Source organism: Nerophis lumbriciformis, linkage group LG39 (assembly GCF_033978685.3).
Source record: "Nerophis lumbriciformis linkage group LG39, RoL_Nlum_v2.1, whole genome shotgun sequence".
NCBI classification, from domain to species: domain Eukaryota; kingdom Metazoa; phylum Chordata; class Actinopteri; order Syngnathiformes; family Syngnathidae; genus Nerophis; species Nerophis lumbriciformis.
The window spans coordinates 21,202,501-21,228,849 of NC_084586.2; the positions used below are offsets into that span (position 1 = coordinate 21,202,501).

General features: G+C 36.7%; 1 protein-coding gene across 2 annotated transcripts in view; it reads right to left on the reverse strand.

The window, feature by feature from the left end:
• urm1 (ubiquitin related modifier 1) overlaps positions 1 to 19,977 on the reverse strand; it is a 35,962-nt gene extending 15,985 nt beyond the window's left edge. For both annotated transcript variants that reach the window (XM_061931880.2, XM_061931881.2), the window contains exons 1-2: positions 19,920 to 19,977; positions 15,593 to 15,663 (exon numbers count right to left, since the gene is read on the reverse strand). In XM_061931880.2, coding sequence (XP_061787864.1) covers positions 15,593 to 15,663; positions 19,920 to 19,954 — 106 coding nt within the window. In that variant the 5' untranslated portion in view covers positions 19,955 to 19,977. The remainder of the gene's footprint in view (positions 1 to 15,592; positions 15,664 to 19,919) is intronic.
• Positions 19,978 to 26,349: the final 6,372 nt, after the last annotated feature.

The window sequence follows — 26,349 nt, forward strand, 5'->3', positions numbered from 1 at the left end:
AGAAAGAAGTCGACACATTGTGAGAAAAAGACTGCTTTTAGTTCTTTTTTTTTTTGTGATTGGTTTTTAATTTTCATTATTTACTTCAAGTTATTACAGTATGTCTCTATAATACATATATTTTTTAATTTTTTTTAAATAGATTTTGGCCAAAGGGGGCGCATTTCAATTTCTCATGGAAATACAAGCGCACACACACACACACACACACACACACACACGCCGCACACACACACACACACACACGCTTGTATTTCTTACCTTCTTGAGACCTCGGAAAAATGCCTACCTCTTTAGGACCAGCCTTTCTCGATATATAAAGATGAGTATTTACAACATTAATAATATATACATACTATGCAAATATAAAAAAGCTTGTTGTGAAAATTGTTGGGAGTTTCACAAGAAAAAGGTCACAATTTCACAAGAAGAACTTAGAATTTTGGCAGTATTATAATAAAAGTCGTCATTTTACTCAACGCAAGTCAAAATTTTACAAGAAAAACTGAACATTTGTGCAATTTTGTGATAAAAGTTGGAATTTTACTCGAAAAAAGTCACAATTTTATAGGAAAAATTCTAAATATTGGCAATGTTATAATAATAATCGGAATTTTACTTGGCAAAATGATGAGAAAAGTCATCATTTTACTCAAGAAATGTCAGTTTTACAAGAACAACAAAAAAAACTTGGCTATGTTGTGATAAAAGTCTGAATTTTATATGACAAAAGTCAACATTTTGCATTAAAAAGTCATCATTTTACATTAAAAAAAAAAGTAATAGTTTTACGAGAGAATATTGCAATATTACAAGAATATGAGAAATTGTTCCCAATTTTATAAGAAAGAAGTCGACACATTGTGAGAGAAAGACTGCTTTTAGTTCATTTTTTTTTGTGATTGGTTTTTAATTTTCATTATTTACTTCAAGTTATTACAGTATGTCTCTATAATACATATATTTAAAAAAAAAAATTTAAATAGATTTTGGCCAAAGGGGGCGCATTTCAATTTCTCATGGAAATACAAGCACACACACACACACACACACACACACACACACACACACACACACACACACACACACACACACACACACGCACACACACACACACACACACGCTTGTATTTCTTACCTTCTTGAGACCTCGGAAAAATGCCTACCTCTTTAGGACCAGCCTTTCTCGATATATAAAGATGAGTATTTACAACATTAATAATATATACATACTATGCAAATATAAAAAAGCTTGTTGTGAAAATTGTTGGAGTTTCACAAGAAAAAGGTCACAATTTCACAAGAAGAACTTAGAATTTTGGCAGTATTATAATAAAAGTCGTCATTTTACTCAACGCAAGTCGAAATTTTACAAGAAAAACTGAACATTTGTGCAATTTTGTGATAAAAGTTGGAATTTTACTCGGAAAAAAGTCACAATTTTATAGGAAAAATTCTAAATATTGGCAATGTTATAATAATAATCGGAATTTTACTTGGCAAAATGATGAGAAAAGTCATCATTTTACTCAAGAAATGTCAGTTTTACAAGAACAACAAAAAAAACTTGGCTATGTTGTGATAAAAGTCTGAATTTTATATGACAAAAGTCAACATTTTGCATTAAAAAGTCATCATTTTACATTAAAAAAAAAGTAATAGTTTTACGAGAGAATATTGCAATATTACAAGAATATGAGAAATTGTTCCCAATTTTATAAGAAAGAAGTCGACACATTGTGAGAAAAAGACTGCTTTTAGTTCATTTTTTTTTGTGATTGGTTTTTAATTTTCATTATTTACTTCAAGTTATTAAAGTATGTCTCTATAATACATATATTTAAAAAAAATTTTTTAAATAGATTTTGGCCAAAGGGGGCGCATTTCAATTTCTCATGGAAATACAAGCACACACACACACACACACACACACACACACACACACACGCGCGCGCACACACACACACACACACACACACACACACACACACACACACACACACACACACACACACACACACACACACACACACACACACACACACACACACACACACACACACACACGCACACACACACACACGCTTGTATTTCTTACCTTCTTGAGACCTCGGAAAAATGCCTACCTCTTTAGGACCAGCCTTTCTCGATATATAAAGATGAGTATTTACAACATTAATAATATATACATACTATGCAAATATAAAAAAGCTTGTTGTGAAAATTGTTGGGAGTTTCACAAGAAAAAGGTCACAATTTCACAAGAAGAACTTAGAATTTTGGCAGTATTATAATAAAAGTCGTCATTTTACTCAACGCAAGTCAAAATTTTACAAGAAAAACTGAACATTTGTGCAATTTTGTGATAAAAGTTGGAATTTTACTCGGAAAAAAGTCACAATTTTATAGGAAAAATTCTAAATACTGGCAATGTTATAATAATAATCGGAATTTTACTTGGCAAAATGATGAGAAAAGTCATCATTTTACTCAAGAAATGTCAGTTTTACAAGAACAACAAAAAAACTTGGCTATGTTGTGATAAAAGTCTGAATTTTATATGACAAAAGTCAACATTTTGCATTAAAAAGTCATCATTTTACATTAAAAAAAGAAAGTAATAGTTTTACGAGAGAATATTGCAATATTACAAGAATATGAGAAATTGTTCCCAATTTTATAAGAAAGAAGTCGACACATTGTGAGAAAAAGACTGCTTTTTGTTCATTTTTTTTTTGTGATTGGTTTTTAATTTTCATTATTTACTTCAAGTTATTACAGTATGTCTCTATAATACATATATTTTTTAATTTTTTTTAAATAGATTTTGGCCAAAGGGGGCGCATTTCAATTTCTCATGGAAATACAAGCACACACACACACACACACACACGCACACACACGCACACACACGCACACACACACACACGCGCACACACACACACACACGCACACACACACACACGCACACACACACACACGCACACACACACACACGCACACATTCTTGTATTTCTGACCTTCTTGAGACCTGAGAAAAATGCCTCCCTCTTTAGTTTAGGACCAGCCTTTCTAGATTTATAAAGATGTGTATTTACAACATTAATAATATATACGACCCCAAAAGGGACAAGCGGTAGAAAATGGATGGATGGATGGACACACTATGCAAATATAAAAAAGCTTGTTGTGAAAAATGAGTTGGCATTTTACAAGAAAAACTTATAATTTTGGCAGTATTATAATAAAAGTCGGAATTTTACTCAATGCAAGTCAAAATTTGACAAGAAAAACTGAACATTTGTTCAATATTATGATAAAAGTTGTAATTTTACTCAATAACAGTCGCAATTTTACAAGAAAAGCTTGAAATGTTGGCAATTTTATGAAAAGAGTCGTCATTTTACTCGACAAAAGTCACAATTTTAGAAGAAAACTTAAAATTTTGGCAATACTATAATAATAATCAGAATTGTGCTTGTTTTTGTCACCATTTCACCAAATTGTTTTCCACTATTTTACAAGGACAACAAAAAAAACGGGCAATATTGTGATAAAAGTCTGAATTTTATGTGACCAATGTCACCATTTTACATTAAAAAAGTAATCATTTTACAAGAAAATATTGCAATGTTACATAAACAGAAAGAACATGAGAAATTGTTCCCAATTTTATAAGAAAAAAGTCGACACGTGAGAAAAAGACTGCTTTTAGTTAATTGATTAAAAAATAAAATAAAATAATCTTCATTATTTACTTCAAGTTATTACAGTATATCTCTATATACATATACTGTATATATATATATATATATATATATCTTTTTTTTTAAATTAATTTTGGCCAAAGGGGGCGCATTTCAATTTCTTACACACACTTGTTATTTCATATGTTGACCAGAGGGAGAGCACTTCAAATTTTTACACACACTTGTTATTTCATATGTTGACCAGAAAAGGAGCACTTAAAATTTTTTACACACACTTGTTATTTCATAAGTTGACCAGAGGGGGAGCACTTTTAAAAGCGACACACAGTCAATGTGAACAATCCCTCCTTTTTGGGACCACCCTCCTTTTGATAGATGTCACCACAAGTGAGACATTGTCTATTAGATGCAATGTTATTGATTTATGTCATCACTTGTTCACATATGGAAACTACTTTTCCTTCTTCGTGTCTCAAGAAGGGTAGGAATACAAGAACACGCACGCACGCACACACACACACACACACACACACACACACACACACACACACACACAACATTCACCTGCAAAATAGTGCACCAGTTTGGTTTGACACCGTCAGATATGTTTATTATTACATACGCCAACATATTTATTATTACATAATGTGTATACATAATGTGCAGACATGTTTATTATTATAAAGACCAACATATTTATTATTACATAATGTGTATACATAATGTGCAGACATGTTTATTATTATAAAGACCAACATATTTATTATTACATAATGCGTATACATAATGTGCAGACATGTTTATTATTATAAAGACCAACATATTTATTATTACATAATGTGTATACATAATGTGCAGACATGTTTATTATTATAAAGACCAACATATTTATTATTACACAATGTGTATACATAATGTGCAGACATGTTTATTATTATAAAGACCAACATATTTATTATTACATAATGTGTATACATAATGTGCAGACATGTTTATTATTATAAAGACCAACATATTTATTATTACATAATGTGTATACATAATGTGCAGACATGTTTATTATTATAAAGACCAACATATTTATTATTACACAATGTGTATACATAATGTGCAGACATGTTTATTATTATAAAGACCAACATATTTATTATTACACAATGCGTATACATAATGTGCAGACATGTTTATTATTATAAAGACCAACATATTTATTATTACACAATGTGTATACATAATGTGCAGACATGTTTATTATTATAAAGACCAACATATTTATTATTACATAATGTGTATACATAATGTGCAGCAGGGACACCGTCAGACATGTTTATTATTTTATTATTACGTAAGGTGTATACATAGTTTGTTATTAGGTAATGCATGCTACATAATGAAAGAGATGTTTAATAGTGTGTTGCTGTAGTTTGGGGCAGGTGTAGCTAATATTAAAGACCTCCCTCAGGGCTAAAAACAGCCTTTTTGTGCATTTCTGCACCGTGACCGTCCCAACACTTTTTGTCTTTACACTTGCCCCTCCTCCGCCCGCAAACGCCATCATTTCAAGTCCAGGCCTAAAATAGAAGCTTTTAACAGCGCGGGCGGCTAATTTAAAGCGGTGTGTGTGTGTGTGTGTGTGTGTGTGAGATGTAAAAAGGTGAGCAGGGTAAGAACAAGGACGCGGTGATAAAACAAAATGGACATGAGCGAGGACGGGGGCTGAGGGGGTGATGCGTCACGGCCTCGCCGTGCATCCTGGGATGGCGGCGCTGCATGCGTGGGAAGGAGACACCACGGAGGGGGAAAGGGCGCCATTTTGATGCACGTTCAAAACCGCCCTGGCTTTTTGCCCCCGCGGTAGGTAGACGCCCTTTTCGGCTTCCTTTGAGCGAATATGACGGACACGGCGTTGGGGGGGCGACCAGCGATCCATCTTTGGGCTGATGTACAAAACGGGAGACACCCCACGGACCATTGGGGGACAAGGGGGTGTACGTATATCTATATGTGTGTGTGTGTGTGTGTGAGTGTGTGTGTGTCAGTGAGGAGTTAAAGGGAGCGAGTGGGGGCGGAGTTCTTTCAGTCGAGGGTCATCAATCACCGGCTGGGGTCACAGAGAAATAAGAAGGATTCTCAAGCAATTATATTTGCCTTCCACACACCCCCAATACACACACACACACACACACACACACACACACACACACACACACACACACACACACACACACACACACCTAAAGAAATAAATATTCATACACCAGTGTTTCCCACAGGACAGGCATCTATTTGTGGTGGTGTGGTCGGCGGGGGGTGTGTGGGGGGGGGGGGGGGGGGTGTTAGCGGCGATGACCAAGAAGAACGCGGAGTTGCAATATAATTACAACATTTTATGTATATATTTATATACAGATTTGAACAATTAGTGATTCACTGAAATATATTTATTAATTGTGGTTCTTACAAAAAATATATCTTATAAAATATAAAAGCTAAAATGTCTCTTAAAGCTCTGCCCCTTTAATTAGTGAATACTAAATAATTTAACTTTAGCCTACTACTACAACCATATTATTTACCAGCAACATGAAGTGAAACAGAGGCAGAGGTGTCCTGCCACAGTCAGTCAACCTCCTCCTCCTCCTCCTCCTGCTGCTGCTGAACAGGTCGCACCTGTGGTCCGGACTGTAGGCCTACCTCCTCTCCAAGTCCAGCCCTTTTCGGCCGTTGAAAATATTTTTCTATACTCATCTGTGTGAAGGAGTGAACATCCAACATTAGAATGTATTACTAACGAGCAGAAGCGCTCTATGTACAGTGCCGTCTAACCTTAAGCGGCAGCAGCTCAACACATGCAGGGTTCAACGTTAAGGTTTTTTTCTACTTGCCTGACTTCTCAAATCTACTTGCCCCAATATTTTTACTTGTCCTGCCTAGGTTTTTTTCTGGCTGTGTAGTGCTCATGGCTTATATCTTACTAGAATCCTTCCCGTTGACTATTTACAACACTACAAAGTATTTATTATTATTATTATTATCTATAATTACATTTAAATGGCATTGCATACATGTAAAATTAAATGCTATTTCACATTATTTGACCAGTAGCAGTTACACCAATCTGAACAGGTCAGCCACCTGTTTAAAGCCCGATCACAGTTGAAATCTTGAAATGAAGGGCCTTTAATGGCCAAAACATTAACCTGGATAACATTTTAACAGCTGGTTGGCTCAGATTTTATTCTTTTCATTGCATTCACATGCTGCAGTGGACAGTGGACAATTATCTTCAGTATTAAAGCAGTATCTGAAGCACCGTCTCCACGTGTGTTTATTGACAACAGGGTTATAACCTGGACACGTTAGCTCGTCGGTATGGTAACACGTGACTGTTACTACGTGCGTCTGCCCCGGCCCCCGAGTCAAACAGCGGCGGTGTTAATGAAGCAGCATCAGGCTGGATTAACGTTAAATATATGAGGAGCCGCGAGCGATGCAGCTATAACCTATATTACCCTCGTATTTGGCGGAGTTAGCGCCACCTACTGCACCGGAGTTGTAACTACAAGCAACATTCACAGACAGAGTCCCATTGCTTTTATGAGCGGTCGAGCGAGTCAAAAGCCGAAAAATCCATTTGTGGCTGACGTAATTCTTTCGTGGCGGGCCGCCACAAATAAATGAATGTGTGGGAAACACTGCTATGGATTAGCTTGTACTATTGATCGAATAAAACAAACTTTATAACCTTAATGTATATTTTAGGGGGAAAAATTGAAATAAACCATTTTTCTGCTTGTCGTAACCTTCATTATTTTTGTCTTATGAATGCACATTGTCAACATTGAAATTGCACTTTTAGTGTGTGCATTAAATTGAATAAAACAATGATCAGTATTTACCACCACACACGCACACACACACACACACACACACACACACACACACACACACACACACACACACACACACACACACACACACACACACACACACACACACACACACACACTATGTCCACCTATTTAACGTTCCACTACCTTTTACTTACACACGTTAAACCATGCATGGAAATGACAGGATATAAATCAAAGATTTTTTCTCAACAAATGCATCGATTCGTTGATGCAGCCCTACAACAAGTCAACATAAACTGACTCAGTATTCAGGGAAAATAACATTTCACTCGCAAATGTTATGTCCACAAAGGCCGTGTACGTCTGCTTAAGCAGGGATTTTTTTAATAATAATAATAAGGCTGAAACAATTAACAGATTAATTCAGTTGGAACGAATATATAATGTTCTATTTAATTAATCGTTTAAATGTATCTTATAAAAATAAGGTAAGAAGGTAAATAAAAGCTAAAAGAAGATCAATATTGATGAAAGGTAATTAGAAGGTAGTAAAAACAAGTAATATAGAAGGTAAAAGAGGGTAAAAGAAGGTCAAGAGTAAATTTAAGGTAAAAAAAAAGGGTAAATGGATGCTAAAATAAGGTTAACGGAAGGTAAATAGAACGTCGCAGAAGGTAGCAACAAGGTAAATAAAAGGTCAAAGTAAGTAAAACTTGTTAAATAGAAGGTAAAATAAGGTCATTAGAAGGCAAACAAAATATAAAAGTAAGTAAAACACATTAAACAGAAGGTAATTAAAAGGTAAAAAAGGTAAAAGAAAGTAAAGCAACTTAAATAGAAGGTAAAAGATGGTAAAGGAAGGTTAATGGAAACTAAAAAAGACAGATGGAAGGAAAATAGAATGCAAAAGAAGGTAACTAGGAGGTAAACAAGTAAGACAAAAATAATTAGAAGGTAAAATAAGCTAATTAGAAGGCAAATACAAGGTAAAAGAAAGTAAAACAAGTTCAATAGTAATATTTAACAAGCAACAAGTAATATAGAAGGTGAAAGATGGTAAAGACTAAATTGAAGGCAAAAAGGTCAACAAAGGTATAGTAAATGGAGGCTAAAATAAGATAAATAGAACATAAAAGAAGGTACATAAAAGGTAAAAGAAAATAATACAAGTTAAATAGAAGGCAAAATCGGGTGATTAGAAGGTAAATAAAAGGTTAAAGAAAGTACAAGTTAAATAGAAGGTAAAATAAGGTCATTAGAAGGTAAACAAAAGGTTAAAGAAAGTACAACAAGTTAAATAGAAGGTAAAAGACTGTAAAAGGTCAATTTTAAACAAGTAAAAGGTAAAAGAAGGTAAATCAAAAGAATATTGGAGCCAAAATAATATAAAGAAAAGGTCAATAAAAGGCAAAGGTAACTAAAAGTTAAAAGAAGGAAAATAGAAGGTAATGAAGGTTATGGCAAGTAAAAAAAAAAAAAAGTAATTTAAAAATATTTCCTTCAAATGCACATTAAAGTGTTTCATGTGATGACTGGATGAAAGAAACAAACTCATGGATGGATGACTTCATCACCAAGTAATGAAAAGCTACAGGACTGTGCTATCTTCAATGGAAATATACATTTACACTTCAACATACGTACATAGCAACAGTTATTACAATCATACATTCATCTTCATGTCACTATTGCATACCTGCCAACTTTTGAAATCAGAAAAACCTAGTAGCCAGGGTCCAGGGGCCGCAGGCCCCGGTAGGTCCAGGACAAAGTCCTGGTGGGGGGTTCAGGCTTCGCCCCCCGACGCAAAATGATTACCGTATTTTCCGCACCATAAGGCGCCCTGGGTTATAAGCCGCGCCTTCAATGAACGGCATATTTCAAAACTTTGTCCACCTATAAGCCGCCCCGTGTTGTAAGCCGCATCTAACTGCGCTAAAGGAATGTCAAAAAAACAGTCAGATAGGTCAGTCAAACTTTAATAATATATTAAAACCAGCGTGATGTGGGCGCGCATGGAGTCGTATATCAACATGGACGGAGCTGCGTGAAAAAAGCCACCCGGCCTCTTTGCGTAAACTTAAACTTACCTTAACCACTCGCTCATCTTTTCTTCATCCATCCCTTCGAGTTAGCTTTTATGATGACGCCGGCTGGAAAGGTCTCTTTTGGCAAGGTCTTCCTTTTGAATATCACCATGGGTGGAAGTTTCTGGCCATTAGCATGGCAAGCTAGAACCACAGTGAAGGATGACTTCTCATTCCCTGTGGTGCGAATATTCACCGTACGTGCTCCCGTTGTATCCACAGTGCGGTTCACAGGAATATCAGTTGCTGTGAAATAGTAATCCATGTGCGGATGGAGAGATTGCGTCTTTTCATGAACCGGATACCTGTCGCTTAGTAGGAGCCATTTTGTGGTCTTTACAGATGTAAACACACAAAGGAAATGAAACGTACGGTAATATCCGCGCGCTTTTTCTTCTTCTACGCGGGCGGGTGGTTGCTTACAGTAGAAGAAGAAGCGCTTCCTGTTCTATGGGGGCGGGTGCTTACCTTGGCGGTTGCTTGCGTAGAAGAAGAAGCGCTTCCTGTTCTACCGGGAAAAAAGATGGCGGCTGTTTACCGAAGTTGCGAGATCGAAACTTAATGAAAATGAATCTTAATATTTATCCATATATAAAGCGCACCGGGTTATAAGGCGCACAGTCAGCTTTTGAGAAAATTTGTGGTTTTTAGGTGCGCCTTATAGTGCGGAAAATACGGTATTAGCATTCAGACAGGTTAAAATGTTGCTAAAACCATCACTTTTCTATCAGTCACAGTGACTTTTCAAAACAAAAATATTACAGCAAAAATCATATGGGTTGATTGACATGTTTATTCTGTAAGCTAACTTCAATAGTTTGAAATTATTTTGACAGTTAATGCCAGTTATCCTGTCAACCTTTCACAAGACTTCAATTTGTTAATTGAAAGTATAAACAGTATAAACACTTTTTACAGTAAACAAATGGTAAAACAGTACTAAACAATTCCATTAAAAAAGAAATTGGTGTCATTATTAACTTTCTGTCTAAGCTTGTATAATCTACTGCCTTGTTCAATTGTATAAAATATTCTGTGCCTAAAATTCACATTTCTATCACAATTATCATACTGTAAACATGGTAAGATAACTTCATTAAAATTAATAGTCCTGTCAATAGCATGGAATTACAATTCAAATGTAGTTTTTTTGTAAGCCTTTCAAAAGAATTCAAAATATGAAAAATTAATGAAAATTAATTGAAGCCATCAGACACTTGAAAAGTGGCACATCACATCTCTAATGTAATCATTTGAACTTTTCAACAGAAATAGCACTGCAAAAATATTAAGGACATACTTCTGTATTTTGGTAGTTATGCTGTCAACATTTAACATGATTTCTTCAACTTGGACTTGAAAGCATAAATAGTATAAACACTTTTAACAGTATAACAGTACTAAACAATTCCAATAGATAACATTGGTGTCATTACCTTTTTGTGGCTAAAATCCAAATTTAGCAACGGCATTAGACTTGTGTTTTTTTTGTCCCAACGTGGTCTTTTACATCGCTAATTCCTCCGTGTCCGATCGAAAAATCTTGTCTGCACAAGGTGCAATTCGCGTAGTTTTCACCCTTTTTGGAACGGATAATTCTTCCCGGATAGGCTTTTGAATATTCTTCACGGAATGACTGCAGTTTTCTTTTCGGTTTAAGACTCGTTTGCGATTTTTCTCCGGTTGATTCCATGATCGTTCGCTCGTTTGGAAACAATGGGCAACAGGTGCCTCGTGCTTGGCAGCGGTGCTATAAATAGCCTCGCGCACGGCATTCGGAATGGCTCGATAGGAAGTTACGGGAAGCAGTGTCGATTGTGATTGTTGTTACGCGATTTCGTGAATAAAACTTAAAAAAATAAAATAAAATGTAATGAATGAAAAACCGTATTTTTTATCACTGCAACCGTAACCCGGAATAGGTTGATGAAAACCGTACTAATTACGGGAAAACCGGAGTAGTTGGCAGGTATGTATATGAGGCAAACGTTACGCCCTGTGATCACACACACACACACGCGCGCACACACACACACACACACACACACACACACACACACACACACACACACACACACACACACACAGGTCAAGCAGTGCAACAAGGTCCTATCTCCGTCAACATTCCCTCCTCTGGTCAACTTTTGTCTCCGTGTCGTCATGGTAACCCCAGTGTCATCTAAATAACAATACTTCTGCTAGTAATGAGCGCCACTTGGCTAAGATGGGATTCCCTCAGGTTGACTTTAAAAAAAAAAAGTGTTCTTAAGGACGGCACCAGGAGAAATGACGACAGTAAAAATAAATAAATAAATATATAAGGGGCTTGGTGGACGAACCCCAAATGCACTCTTGGAACACCTCAGAAGCCTTTGAGAGGCTTTTATTGCTTCTTTTATGACACTGACACACACACACACACACACACACACACACACACACACACACACACACACACACACACACACACACACACACACACACACACACACACACACACACACACACACACACACACACACACACACACACACACACAGAGAGAGAGAGAAAGGAGAATGTCAGAAAGAGAATTGTAAAAGGTGACGATGGACATGGTGGGCCTTTATGGTACTACACGAAGAGTAACAGCACTGCAGTAGCCTTTTTAAGTCCTACTATGCATACATAAAAACATAGCATGTACTTTGTTTCAAGGAAAACTGTTTATGTGGTTAAAAACAAAAGTTCATATATTAAATTATATCAAATATTGAGCCTTTTTATCACTTGAAGGGGAAGTGCACATGTTTTTGATTATAATGTTGCATGACGGATGGATTTTTTAAAATGCATTCTAACTTTTCGGTGGAGGGAATACTTTGAAGACCTCCTCAATCCCACCAACAGGTCTTCCTATGAGGAAGCAGTGCCTGGGGAATCTGTGGTGGGCTCTCCTATTTCTGGGGCTGAGGTTGCCGAGGTAGTTAAAAAGCTCCTCAGTGGCAAGGCCCCGGGGGTGGATGAGATCCGCCCGGAGTTCCTTAAGTCTCTGGATGCTGTGGGGCTGTCTTGGTTGACAAGACTATGCAACATCGCGTGGACATCGGGGGCGGTACCTCTGGATTGGCAGACCGGGGTGGTGGTTCCTCTCTTTAAGAAGGGGAACTGGAGGGTGTGTTCCAACTATGGTGGGATCACACTCCTCAGGTCTATTCAGGTGTACTGGAGAGGAGGCTACGCCGGATAGTCAAACCTCGGATTCAGGAGGAACAGTGTGGTTTTCGTCCTGGTCGTGGAACTGTGGACCAGCTCTATACTCTCGGCAGGGTCTTTGAGAGTTCATGGGAGTTTGCTCAACCAGTCTACATGTGCTTTGTGGAAGGCATTCGACCGTGAACCCCGGGAAGTCCTATGGGGAGTGCTCGGAGAGTATGGGGTATCGAATTGTCTGAGTGTGGCGGTCCGCTCTCTGTATGATCAGTGTCAGAGTTTGGTCCCCATTGCCGGCAGTAAGTCGGACCCACCAAGGCTGCCCTATGTCACCGATTTTGTTCAGAACTTTTATGGACAGAATTTCTAGGCGCAGTCAGGGCGTTGAGGGTTGCTGGATTAGGTCTCTGCTTTTTGCAGATGATGTGGTCCGGATGGCTTTATCTGGCCAGGATCTTCAGCTCTCACTGGCTCGGTTCGCAGCCGAGTGTGAAGCGACTGGGATGAGAATCAGCACCTCCAAGTCCGAGTCCATGGTTCTCGCCCGGAAAAGGGTGCAGTGTCATCTTTGGGGAGGAGATCTTGCCCCAAGTGGAGGAGTTCAAGTACCTCGGAGTCTTGTTCACGAGTGAGGGAAGAGTGGATGGGGAGATCGACAGGCGGATCGGTGCGGCGTCTTCAGTAATGCGGACGCTGTATCGATCCGTTGTGGTGAAGAAGGAGCTGAGCCGGAAGGCAAAGCTCTCAATATAGCGGTCGATCTACGTTCCCATCCTCGCCTATGGTCATGAGCTTTGGGTTATGACTGAAAAAACAAAAACACGGGTACAAGTAGGGATGTACCGGTCCGATAATTGGATCGGATCGGCTGCCGATATTTGCCAAAAATTGCGTATCGGCAAGGCATGGGAAAATGCCGATCCAGATCCAGTTTAAAAAAAAACTCCGGTCTGTGTTTTCCAACGCACCGATTTAAATAATACATTCCACTTTTCTGCTGCTCCCTAATTTCCGTTCCGCATTTTCCAGCACACCTTCAAATGGGTTGTACTTGTATAGCGCTTTTCTACCTTCAAGGTACTCAAAGCGCTTTGACACTACTTCCACATTCACCTATTCACACACACATTCACACACTGATGGAGGGAGCTGCCATGCAAGGCGCTAACCAGCACCCATCAGGAGCAAGGGTGAAGTGTCTTGCTCTGGACACAACGGACATGACGAGGTTGGTACTAGGTGGGGATTGAACCAGGGACCCTCGGGTCGCGCACGGCCATTCCTCCAGTGCGCCACGCCGTCCCATCAACAACACATCCACAGGTCTGTGGATTCTCACGCAGTTGCTTTTAGCTGCTGGCATTACACGACAGGCTCTTCTCACTCTTTCCTGTGTCTCCCTCTCACAGACAGCAAAGAGCCCAAAAAAAGTCTGCGGGCTATAGAGTGTTTTTTATTCGGGCTCCAGTACTATGGAATGTTCTAGCAGTAACAGTTAGAGATGCTACCTCAGTAGAAACATTTAAGTCCCATCTTAAAACTAATTTGTATACTCCAGCCTTTAAATAGACCCCCTTTTAGACCAGTTGATCTGCCGTTTCTATTCTGCTCTGCCCCCCTCTCCTTTGTGGAGAGGGGGGGGGGGGGGGGGGGCACAGATTCGGTGACCACAGATGAACCGCGAGCTATTAAATGGGTTATACTTGTATAGCGCTTTTCTACCTTTAAGGTACTCAAAGCGCTTTGACACTATTTCCACATTCACACACACATTCACACACGGATGGCGGGAGCCGCCATGCAAGGCGCTAACCAGCACCCATCAGGAGCAAGGGTGAAGTGTCTTGCCCAAGGACACAACGGACGTGACTAGGATGGTAGAAGGTTGGGATTGAACCCCAGTAACCAGCAACCTGTCATGTCTGTGTAATCATGTTTTCTTTTAAGTCATGTTTTGTTTAGTTATAGGACTCTTTAGTTTCTGTCTTTTCACTCCCTTGTCTTGTTTCCATGATTACCCCATTAGTTTCACCTGTTCCACGTTTGGACTCATTGTGTACTCTTGATTGTCACCATAGCAACCCATTAGTTTTCACCTGTCACGTCACGCACCTGTTTCACGTCTTGAGTCACGCACCTGTTTTCGTTAATCATGTCTGTAGTATTTAAGTTCAGTGTTTTTCAGTTTGTCTTTCTGACGACCTCACCACTTTTATGCTCTGTCCATGCATTTCTTCCCATGTCAATTTTTCATGCAACTATTTTTGTCTAAGCCAAGTAAGTTTTTGTTCCATGTTTATAGTCTTTTTGTTTTTCATAGTTTGTTCTCCGCCACTGTGCGTGCTTTTCATTTGTACTTTTTTGCTATAGTCTTTTGGTTTCATAGTTTATTCTCCGCCACTGTGCGCGCTTTCATTTATTCCTTTTTTTTAATAATAATAAATAAATCATGTACCTTCATTCCCGTCTCGCCCGAGCCAACTTTCCGTTGCATCCCGGAAAAGCACACACCCAAGACCAAGTCATGACACAACCCTCCGATTGCTGGCACGGCCACTCTACCAACTTCGTCACGCCGCCCCTATATTCAAAGTCGAGACCCAGGGTGGACCACTCAAACTGCATTCAAATCTGTACTATAACAGTCTGGGGTAATATTTTAAATAGTCCAGAGTAAGATGAAACATGTGCAATAATAATCTCCAAAATACAATCATTTGTCATTTATCATCTGGCAGAACATACTCACAAGATTCTGTTTGGGCGGGAAGGTTGACGTGGTGTTCTTTAATGCCATTAAAAAGCAGCTCTGCTCCGCCCCTGCAAACACAAACATTCTAACTTTATCCAAGTCCACTCTTTCACATTCAACACAAGTCAATTGTTTTTTAGCATCTCGACAGAAAAGAATAATAGTTATTTTCACCATGCTAGTTACTGATAAATGCATGAGCAGCTTTACATTTATTACATTTCAACGGCTTTAAAGTGCGTATTTAAGACATCTCTGGCAAAGAGGAAATAGTCTCAGCCAGGCAGGCTGAGACTGAGGACACCAGCACAGCTAGCATGAGACTGAGGACACAAACACAGCTAGCATGAGACTGAGGACACCAACACAGCTAGCATGAGACTGAGGACACCAACACAGTTAGAATGTCAGTTTAGCATCTTTCTTTTCTACCTGTCAACTGTCAGTTTAGCATCTTTGTTTTTTACCTGTCAACTGTCAGTTTAGCATCTTTCTTTTCTACCTGTCAACTGTCAGTTTAGCATCTTTCTTTTCTACCTGTCAACTGTCAGTTTAGGCTGCTCGCCGGCCCCTCATCACCACTTCAAGATGGCGGCCCAATTTCTTGTGTCACAGCAGCCAATGCTGCGTCTACTTATAACATGTCTATGACAACAACAACTACAACAACAAGTCAAGTTTAAGATACATAAAGAGAAAAAGTATTAGTTTAAGACACATAAACAGAAAACATTTAAGACCATGAATCAATTTAAGTGGACCCCGACTTAAACAAGTTGAAAAACTTATTAGGGTGTTACCATTTAGTGGTCAATTGTACGGAATATATACTGTACTGTGCAATCTACTAATAAATGTCTCAATCAATCAAAACAAATAAACAGAAACATTTTTAGTTTAAGACACATAATGGTAAAAAGTATTAGTTTAAGGCAGATAAAGATAAAACGTACTAGTTTAAGACGCATAAATAGAAAAAGTATTAGTTTAAGACACATAAAGATAAAAAGTATTAGTTTAAGACACATAAAGATAGAAAGTATTAGTTTAAGACACATAAAGATAGAAGGTATTAGTTTAAGACACATAAAGATAGAGAGTATTAGTTTAAGACACAAAGATAGAGAGTATTAGTTTAAGACACAAAGATAAAAAGTACTAGTTTAAGACACAAATAGAAAGTATTAGTTTAAGACACAAAGATAGAGAGTATTAGTTTAAGACACATAAAGATAGAGAGTATTAGTTTAAGACACAAAGATAGAGAGTATTAGTTTAAGACACAAAGATAGAGAGTATTAGTTTAAGACACATAAAGATAAAAAGTACTAGTTTAAGACACAAAGATAAAAAGTACTAGTTTAAGACACATAAAGATAGAAAGTATTAGTTTAAGACACACAAAGATAGAAAGTATTAGTTTAAGACACATAAAGATAGAAAGTATTAGTTTAAGACACAAAGATAAAAAGTATTAGTTTAAGACACATAAAGATAGAAAGTATTAGTTTAAGACACATAAAGATAGAAAGTATTAGTTTAAGACACAAAGATAGAAAGTATTAGTTTAAGACACATAAAGATAAAAAGTATTAGTGTAAGACACAAAGATAGAAAGTATTAGTTTAAGACACAAAGATAGAAAGTATTAGTGTAAGACACAAAGATAGAAAGTATTAGTTTAAGACACATAAAGATAGAAAGTATTAGTTTAAGACACAAAGATAGAAAGTATTAGTTTAAGACACATAAAGATAAAAAGTACTAGTTTAAGACACATAAAGATAGAAAGTATTAGTTTAAGACACAAAGATAGAGAGTATTAGTTTAAGACACAAAGATAGAGAGTATTAGTTTAAGACACAAAGATGGAGAGTATTAGTTTAAGACACATAAAGATAGAGAGTATTAGTTTAAGACACATAAAGATAAAAAGTACTAGTTTAAGACACAAAGATAAAAAGTACTAGTTTAAGACACATAAAGATAGAAAGTATTAGTTTAAGACACATAAAGATAGAAAGTATTAGTTTAAGACACAAAGATAAAAAGTATTAGTTTAAGACAGATAAAGATAGAAAGTATTAGTTTAAGACACATAAAGATAGAAAGTATTAGTTTAAGACACATAAAGATAGAAAGTATTGGTTTAAGACACAAAGATAGAGAGTATTAGTTTAAGACACATAAAGATAAAAAGTACTAGTTTAAGACACAAAGATAAAAAGTACTAGTTTAAGACACATAAAGATAGAAAGTATTAGTTTAAGACACATAAAGATAGAAAGTATTAGTTTAAGACACATAAAGATAGAAAGTATTAGTTTAAGACACATAAAGATAGAAAGTATTGGTTTAAGACACAAAGATAGAGAGTATTAGTTTAAGACACACAAAGATAAAAAGTACTAGTTTAAGACACATAAAGATAGAAAGTATTAGTTTAAGACACATAAAGATAGAAAGTATTAGTTTAAGACAGATAAAGATAGAAAGTATTAGTTTAAGACACATAAAGATAGAAAGTATTAGTTTAAGACACAAAGATAGAAAGTATTAGTTTAAGACACGTAAAGATAGAAAGTACTAGTTTAAGACACATAAAGATAGAAAGTATTAGTTTAAGACACATAAAGATAAAAAGTATTAGTGTAAGACACAAAGATAGAAAGTATTAGTTTAAGACACAAAGATAGAAAGTATTAGTTTAAGACACATAAAGATAGAAAGTATTAGTTTAAGACACATAAAGATAGAAAGTATTAGTTTAAGACACATAAAGATAGAAAGTATTAGTTTAAGACACATAAAGATAAAAAGTATTAGTGTAAGACACAAAGATAGAAAGTATTAGTTTAAGACACAAAGATAGAAAGTATTAGTTTAAGACACATAAAGATAGAAAGTATTAGTTTAAGACACATAAAGATAGAAAGTATTAGTTTAAGACACATAAAGATAAAAAGTATTAGTGTAAGACACAAAGATAGAAAGTATTAGTTTAAGACACAAAGATAGAAAGTATTAGTTTAAGACACATAAAGATAGAAAGTATTAGTTTAAGACACATAAAGATAGAAAGTATTAGTTTAAGACACATAAAGATAGAAAGTATTAGTTTAAGACACATAAAGATGGAAAGTATTAGTTTAAGACACATAAAGATAGAAAGTATTAGTTTAAGACACACAAAGATAGAAAGTATTAGTTTAAGACACATAAAGATAGAAAGTATTAGTTTAAGACAGATAAAGATAGAAAGTATTAGTTTAAGACACATAAAGATAGAAAGTATTAGTTTAAGAACATAAAGATAAAAAGTACTAGTTTAAGACACATAAAGATAGAAAGTATTAGTTTAAGACACAAAGATAGAGAGTATTAGTTTAAGACACATAAAGATAGAGAGTATTAGTTTAAGACACAAAGATAGAGAGTATTAGTTTAAGACACATAAAGATAGAGAGTATTAGTTTAAGACACAAAGATAAAAAGTACTAGTTTAAGACACAAAGATAAAAAGTACTAGTTTAAGACACATAAAGATAGAAAGTATTAGTTTAAGACACATAAAGATAGAAAGTATTAGTTTAAAACACAAAGATAGAAAGTATTAGTTTAAGACAGATAAAGATAGAAAGTATTAGTTTAAGACACAAAGATAGAAAGTATTAGTTTAAGACACACAAAGATAGAAAGTATTAGTTTAAGACACATAAAGATAGAAAGTATTAGTTTAAGACAGATAAAGATAGAAAGTATTAGTTTAAGACACATAAAGATAGAAAGTATTAGTTTAAGACACAAAGATAGAAAGTATTAGTTTAAGACACGTAAAGATAGAAAGTATTAGTTTAAGACACATAAAGATAAAAAGTATTAGTGTAAGACACAAAGATAGAAAGTATTAGTTTAAGACACATAAAGATAAAAAGTATTAGTGTAAGACACAAAGATAGAAAGTATTAGTTTAAGACACATAAAGATAGAAAGTATTAGTTTAAGACACATAAAGATAGAAAGTATTAGTTTAAGACACATAAAGATAGAAAGTATTAGTTTAAGACACATAAAGATAAAAAGTATTAGTGTAAGACACAAAGATAGAACGTATTAGTGTAAGACACAAAGATAGAAAGTATTAGTTTAAGACACAAAGATAGAAAGTATTAGTTTAAGACACATAAAGATAGAAAGTATTAGTTTAAGACACATAAAGATAGAAAGTATTAGTTTAAGACAGATAAAGATAGAAAGTATTAGTTTAAGACACATAAAGATAAAAAGTATTAGTTTAAAAGACATAAATAGAAAAAGCTTTCACCCGAACTCCAGATGAATAGCCACGGAGTCAGCCATCTTGGCCGCAAATGCAGGAAGTCGAGGAGCCAGACGCCGGAAGTGACGTCCTAAATAAGCGCCGTGCGAAACATCTTCGACAAAGAACATTTTAATAAATGTACGTTTTTTAATGCTGTACCTATTATATTACAATATAGTAATGTTCATGTTTTCATTAAAAAAATACGAAAATTAAAAAGATGAATGGAATACATGCGTACAGTGCTGCGAGGAGGTGGCGACTTTTTTATTTTTTATTTTATTTTATAAACCTTTATTTATAAATTGCAACATTTACAAACAATTGTAGCCTATTTTTTATGGACTTGCCTCTTTGTGATGTTAAGTTCCTGTTATAAGCTGTTATACAATATATAGCGTATGAGCGTTTGTTTTCAAAAACTCCGCTCCGCCACAACATGCCACCACTTCCGCTCTTAGCGCCTTCAAAATAAGAGCTCAGGGCATATATATATACTGTATAAGAGCTTATAACAGGAACTTAACATCACAAAGAGGCAAGTCCATAAAAATAGGTTACACAATTGAGAAATAATAATCAAAATAAGTACAAAAACAGTACAAAACAACGCCAGGGGTTGTAAACTCAATAAAGTAACTAAAATAGAATGCTATATATATATATACCCCTTCCGAGTGCAGCTGAGATAGGCTCCAGCGACCCCGAGAGGGACAAGCAGTAAAAAATGGATGGATAGATCCTTCCAGTGATTTAAAAAAAATAAAAACATGGCTAACAATCGTTATTTTAGTAATGTTATTTTAGAAAATGTCAATAATAAATGTTTTGGAATGTGACACAGTACATGTATTTTTGGGAAGGAGCTAATCTCTAAAGGATATCACCACGTGGGCTCAGGAACACTTCAGAAAACCACTGTCACTAAATACAGTTGGTCGCTACATCTGTAAGTGCAAGTTAAAGCTCTACTATGCAAAGCCAAAGCCATTTATCAACAACACCCAGAAACGCCGCCGGCTTCTCTGGGGCCGAGATCATCTAAGATGGACTCATGCAAAGTGGAAAAGTGTTCTGTGGTCTGACGAGTCCACATTTCAAAATGTTTTTGGAAATATTCGACATCGTGTCATCCGGACCAAAGGGGGAGCGAACCATCCAGACTGTTATCGACGCAAAGTGTAAAAGGCAGCATGTGTGATGGTATGGGGGTGCATTAGTGCCCAAGGCATGGGTAACTTACACATCTGTGAAGGCACCATTAATGCTGAAAGGTACATACAGGTTTTGGAACAACATATGCTGCCATCTAAGCGCCGTCTTTTTCATGGACGCCCCTGCTTATTTCAGCAAGACAATGCCAAGCCACATTCAGCACGTGTTACAACAGCGTGGCTTTGTAAAAAAAAGAGTGCAGGTACTTTCCTGTTTCGCCTGCAGTCCAGACCTGTCTCCCATCGAAAATGTGTGGCGCATTATGAAGCGTAAAATACAACAGCGGAGACCCCCGGACTGTTGAACGACTGAAGCTCTACATAAAACAAGAATGGGAAAAGAATTCCACTTTCAAAGCTTCAACAATTAGTTTCCTCAGTTCCCAATCGTTTATTGAGTGTTGTTAAAAGAAAAGGTGATGTAACACAGTGGTGAACATGCCCTTTCCCAACTACTTTGGCACGTGTTGCAGCCATGAAATTCTAAAGTTAATGATTATTTGCAAAAAAAAAAAAAAAGGTTTATGAGCTTGAACATCAAATATGTTGTCTTTGTAGCATATTCAACTGAATATGGCTTGGAAAGGATTTGCAATTTGCCACAATTTCCCAACTCATATGGAAACGGGGTTTGTATATATATATATATATATATATATATATATATATATATATATATATATATATATATATATATATATATATATATCTTAATAAGGTTATCCAAAAAATAGTGCTCGATACCGTAGTAGAGCGCAATATATGTATGTGTGGGGGAAAAAATCACAAGACTACTTCATCTCTACAGGCCTGTTTCATGAGGGGTTCCCTCAATCATCAGGAGATTTTAATGGGAGAATTCACATACCATGGTTTATATAGGGCACAGAGTGGGTGGGTACAGGCTGGCGTAGGGGCGTGGTGATTGGCTCATGTGTTACCTAGGAGGTGTTTCCGTCTGTGGCGGCATGCTGATACAATTTCGCTGCGCTTGTTGAGGGATGACAGGTCTGGACGGTAAATAATAAACAGTTTCTCTTTCAAGCATAGGTTGCATCTTTTATTACCACTATTGTAAGGTGTGCTGGATGCAAGAATTTGCCATGTTATTGAATATTCAACATTATTGTCTTTGAAGTCCCAAATGTGTTTGCTGAGTTCTGTGGTATTCCGCAGGTTTTGGTTCCTGAAAGAAGCCTTGTGATTGTTCCATCTGGAATAATTGTTCCACCAGGAAACCAACCAAAAAAGAACAGAAAACGAAACAACATCATCTGGTACAACCCCCCATACAGCTAAAACGTCTCAACTAACATTGGCCACAAATTCCTCAGTCTGATTGACAAACACTTCCCCAAAGACAACACCCTAAGAAAAGTATTCAACAAGAACAACATTAAATTGAGCTACAGCTGTATGAACAATATACGACAAATTATCTCAAACCACAACAAAACAATTGCAAATGAGCCGTCGGCCCCCGGACAGAGCGACCCCAAAACCAACAAAGGCTGCAACTGCCGCAAGAAACCTGATTGCCCTCTCAACGGGGGGTGCTTACAAACATCAGTTGTTTACCAATCTAAGGTAACACGCAAGGACATTAACACATCCGACACATATGTAGGATTAACCGAGGGAGAGTTTAAAACCAGATGGAACAATCACAAGGCTTCTTTCAGGAACCAAAACCTGCGGAATACCACAGAACTCAGCAAACACATTTGGGACCTCAAAGACAATAATGTTGAATATTCAATAACATGGCAAATTCTTGCATCCAGCACACCTTACAATAGTGGTAATAAAAGATGCAACCTATGCTTGAAGGAAAAACTGTTTATTATATACCGTCCAGACCTGTCATCCCTCAACAAGCGCAGCGAAATTGTATCAGCATGCCGCCACAGACGGAAACACCTCCTAGGTAACACATGAGCCAATCACCACGCCCCTACGCCAGCCTGTACCCACCCACTCTGTGCCCTATATAAACCATGGTATGTGAATGCTCCCATTAAAATCTCCTGATGATTGAGGGAACCCCTCATGAAACAGGCCTGTAGAGATGATATAGTCTTGTGATTTTTTTTCCCACACATACATTCATCTGCTGGTGTCGGTCCACTCTGTTTCCTGAGATCCAGGGTCAACGCAGCCGTCTACCAAGTTCCAACAGGACTTGGCGCCTGCACACAGCGCAAAATCTACCCGTGCCTGGTTTACGGACTATGGTATTTCTGTTCTAAATTGGCCCGCCAACTCCCCTGACCTTAGCCCCATAGAAAATCTGTGGGGTATTGTGAAAAGGAAGATGCAGAATGCCAGACCCAAAAACGCAGAAGAGTTGAAGGCCACTATCAGAGCAACCTGGGCTCTCATAACACCTGAGCAGTGCCAGAAACTCATCGACTCCATGCCACGCCGCATTAACGCAGTAATTGAGGCAAAAGGAGCTCCAACCAAGTATTGAGTATTGTACATGCTCATATTTTTCATTTTCATACTTTTCAGTTGGCCAACATTTCTAAAAATCCCTTTTTTGTATTAGCCTTAAGTAATATTCTAATTTTGTGACACACGGAATTTTGGATTTTCATTTGTTGCCACTTCAAATCATCAAAATTAAATGAAATAAACATTTGAATGCATCAGTCTGTGTGCAATGAATAAATATAATGTACAAGTTACACCTTTTGAATGCAATTACTGAAATAAATCAAGTTTTTCAAAATATTCTAATTTACTGGCTTTTACCTGTATATATATATATATATATATATATATATATATATATATATATATATATATATATATATATATATATATATATATACAGGTAAAAGCCAGTAAATTAGAATATTTTGAAAAACTTGATGTATATATATATATATATATATAACCTGTATATATATATATAACCTGTATATATATATATATATATATATATATATATATATATATATATATATATATATATATATATATATATATATACAGGTAAAAGCCAGTAAATTAGAATATTTTGAAAAACTTGATTTATTTCAGTAATTGCATTCAAAAGGTGTAACTTGTACATTATATTTATTCATTGCACACAGACTGATGCATTCAAATGTTTATTTCATTTAATTTTGATGATTTGAAGTGGCAACAAATGAAAATCCAAAATTCCGTGTGTCACAAAATTAGAATATTACTTAAGGCTAATACAAAAAAGGGATTTTTAGAAATGTTGGCCAACTGAAAAGTATGAAAATGAAAAATATGAGCATGTACAATACTCAATACTTGGTTGGAGCTCCTTTTGCCTCAATTACTGCGTTAATGCGGCGTGGCATGGAGTCGATGAGTTTCTGGCACTGCTCAGGTGTTATGAGAGCCCAGGTTGCTCTGATAGTGGCCTTCAACTCTTCTGCGTTTTTGGGTCTGGCATTCTGCATCTTCCTTTTCACAATACCCCACAGATTTTCTATGGGGCTAAGGTCAGGGGAGTTGGCGGGCCAATTTAGAACAGAAATACCATGGTCCGTAAACCAGGCACGGGTAGATTTTGCGCTGTGTGCAGGCGCCAAGTCCTGTTGGAACTTGAAATCTCCATCTCCATAGAGCAGGTCAGCAGCAGGAAGCATGAAGTGCTCTAAAACTTGCTGGTAGACGGCTGCGTTGACCCTGGATCTCAGGAAACAGAGTGGACCGACACCAGCTGGACTGCTGCTGAGTGGTCCAAAGTCATGTTTTCTGACGAAAGCAAATTTTGCATTTCCTTTGGAAATCGAGGTCCCAGAGTCTGGAGGAAGACAGGAGAGGCACAGGATCCACGTTGCCTGAAGTCTAGTGTAAAGTTTCCACCATCAGTGATGGTTTGGGGTGCCATGTCATCTGCTGGTGTCGGTCCACTCTGTTTCCTGAGATCCAGGGTCAACGCAGCCGTCTACCAGCAAGTTTTAGAGCACTTCATGCTTCCTGCTGCTGACCTGCTCTATGGAGATGGAGATTTCAAGTTCCAACAGGACTTGGCGCCTGCACACAGCGCAAAATCTACCCGTGCCTGGTTTACGGACCATGGTATTTCTGTTCTAAATTGGCCCGCCAACTCCCCTGACCTTAGCCCCATAGAAAATCTGTGGGGTATTGTGAAAAGGAAGATGCAGAATGCCAGACCCAAAAACGCAGAAGAGTTGAAGGCCACTATCAGAGCAACCTGGGCTCTCATAACACCTGAGCAGTGCCAGAAACTCATCGACTCCATGCCACGCCGCATTAACGCAATAATTGAGGCAAAAGGAGCTCCAACCAAGTATTGAGTATTGTACATGCTCATATTTTTCATTTTCATACTTTTCAGTTGGCCAACATTTCTAAAAATCCCTTTTTTGTATTAGCCTTAAGTAATATTCTAATTTTGTGACACACGGAATTTTGGATTTTCATTTGTTGCCACTTCAAATCATCAAAATTAAATGAAATAAACATTTGAATGCATCAGTCTGTGTGCAATGAATAAATATAATGTACAAGTTACACCTTTTGAATGCAATTACTGAAATAAATCAAGTTTTTCAAAATATTCTAATTTACTGGCTTTTACCTGTATATATATATATATATATATATATATATATATATATATATATATATATATATATATATATATATATATATATATGTGTGTGTGTGTGTGTACATATTATATTTATATGATGGATAAATAATGAATATAATTGGATATAAAGAGTATGTGAAAGTTGGACCGCTACCTTGTTTACTTCCCTGACAACCTCCTTAAAGTTTTGTAATCAACCTGGATAAGAGTTTTGCTTTTTTTCCCCATCATGCATTGTGATGGATTTATTAAATGGGTGTCATTTTGAATATTTTAGGGGGAATGTTTATAATGTCCACAAAGTTCAGTGAGCAGGTTGTGTTGACTTTTTGTGTTGGTTACATTTATTTACCGTATTTTCCGCACCATAAGGCGCCCTGGGTTATAAGCCGCGCCTTCAATGAACGGCATATTTCAAAACTTTGTCCACCTATAAGCCGCCCCGTGTTATAAGCCGCATCTAACTGCGCTAAAGGAATGTCAAAAAAACAGTCAGATAGGTCAGTCAAACTTTAATAATATATTAAAAACCAGCGTGATGTGGGCGCGCATGGAGTCGTATATCAACATGGACGGAGCTGCGTGAAAAAAGCCACCCGGCCTCTTCGCGTAA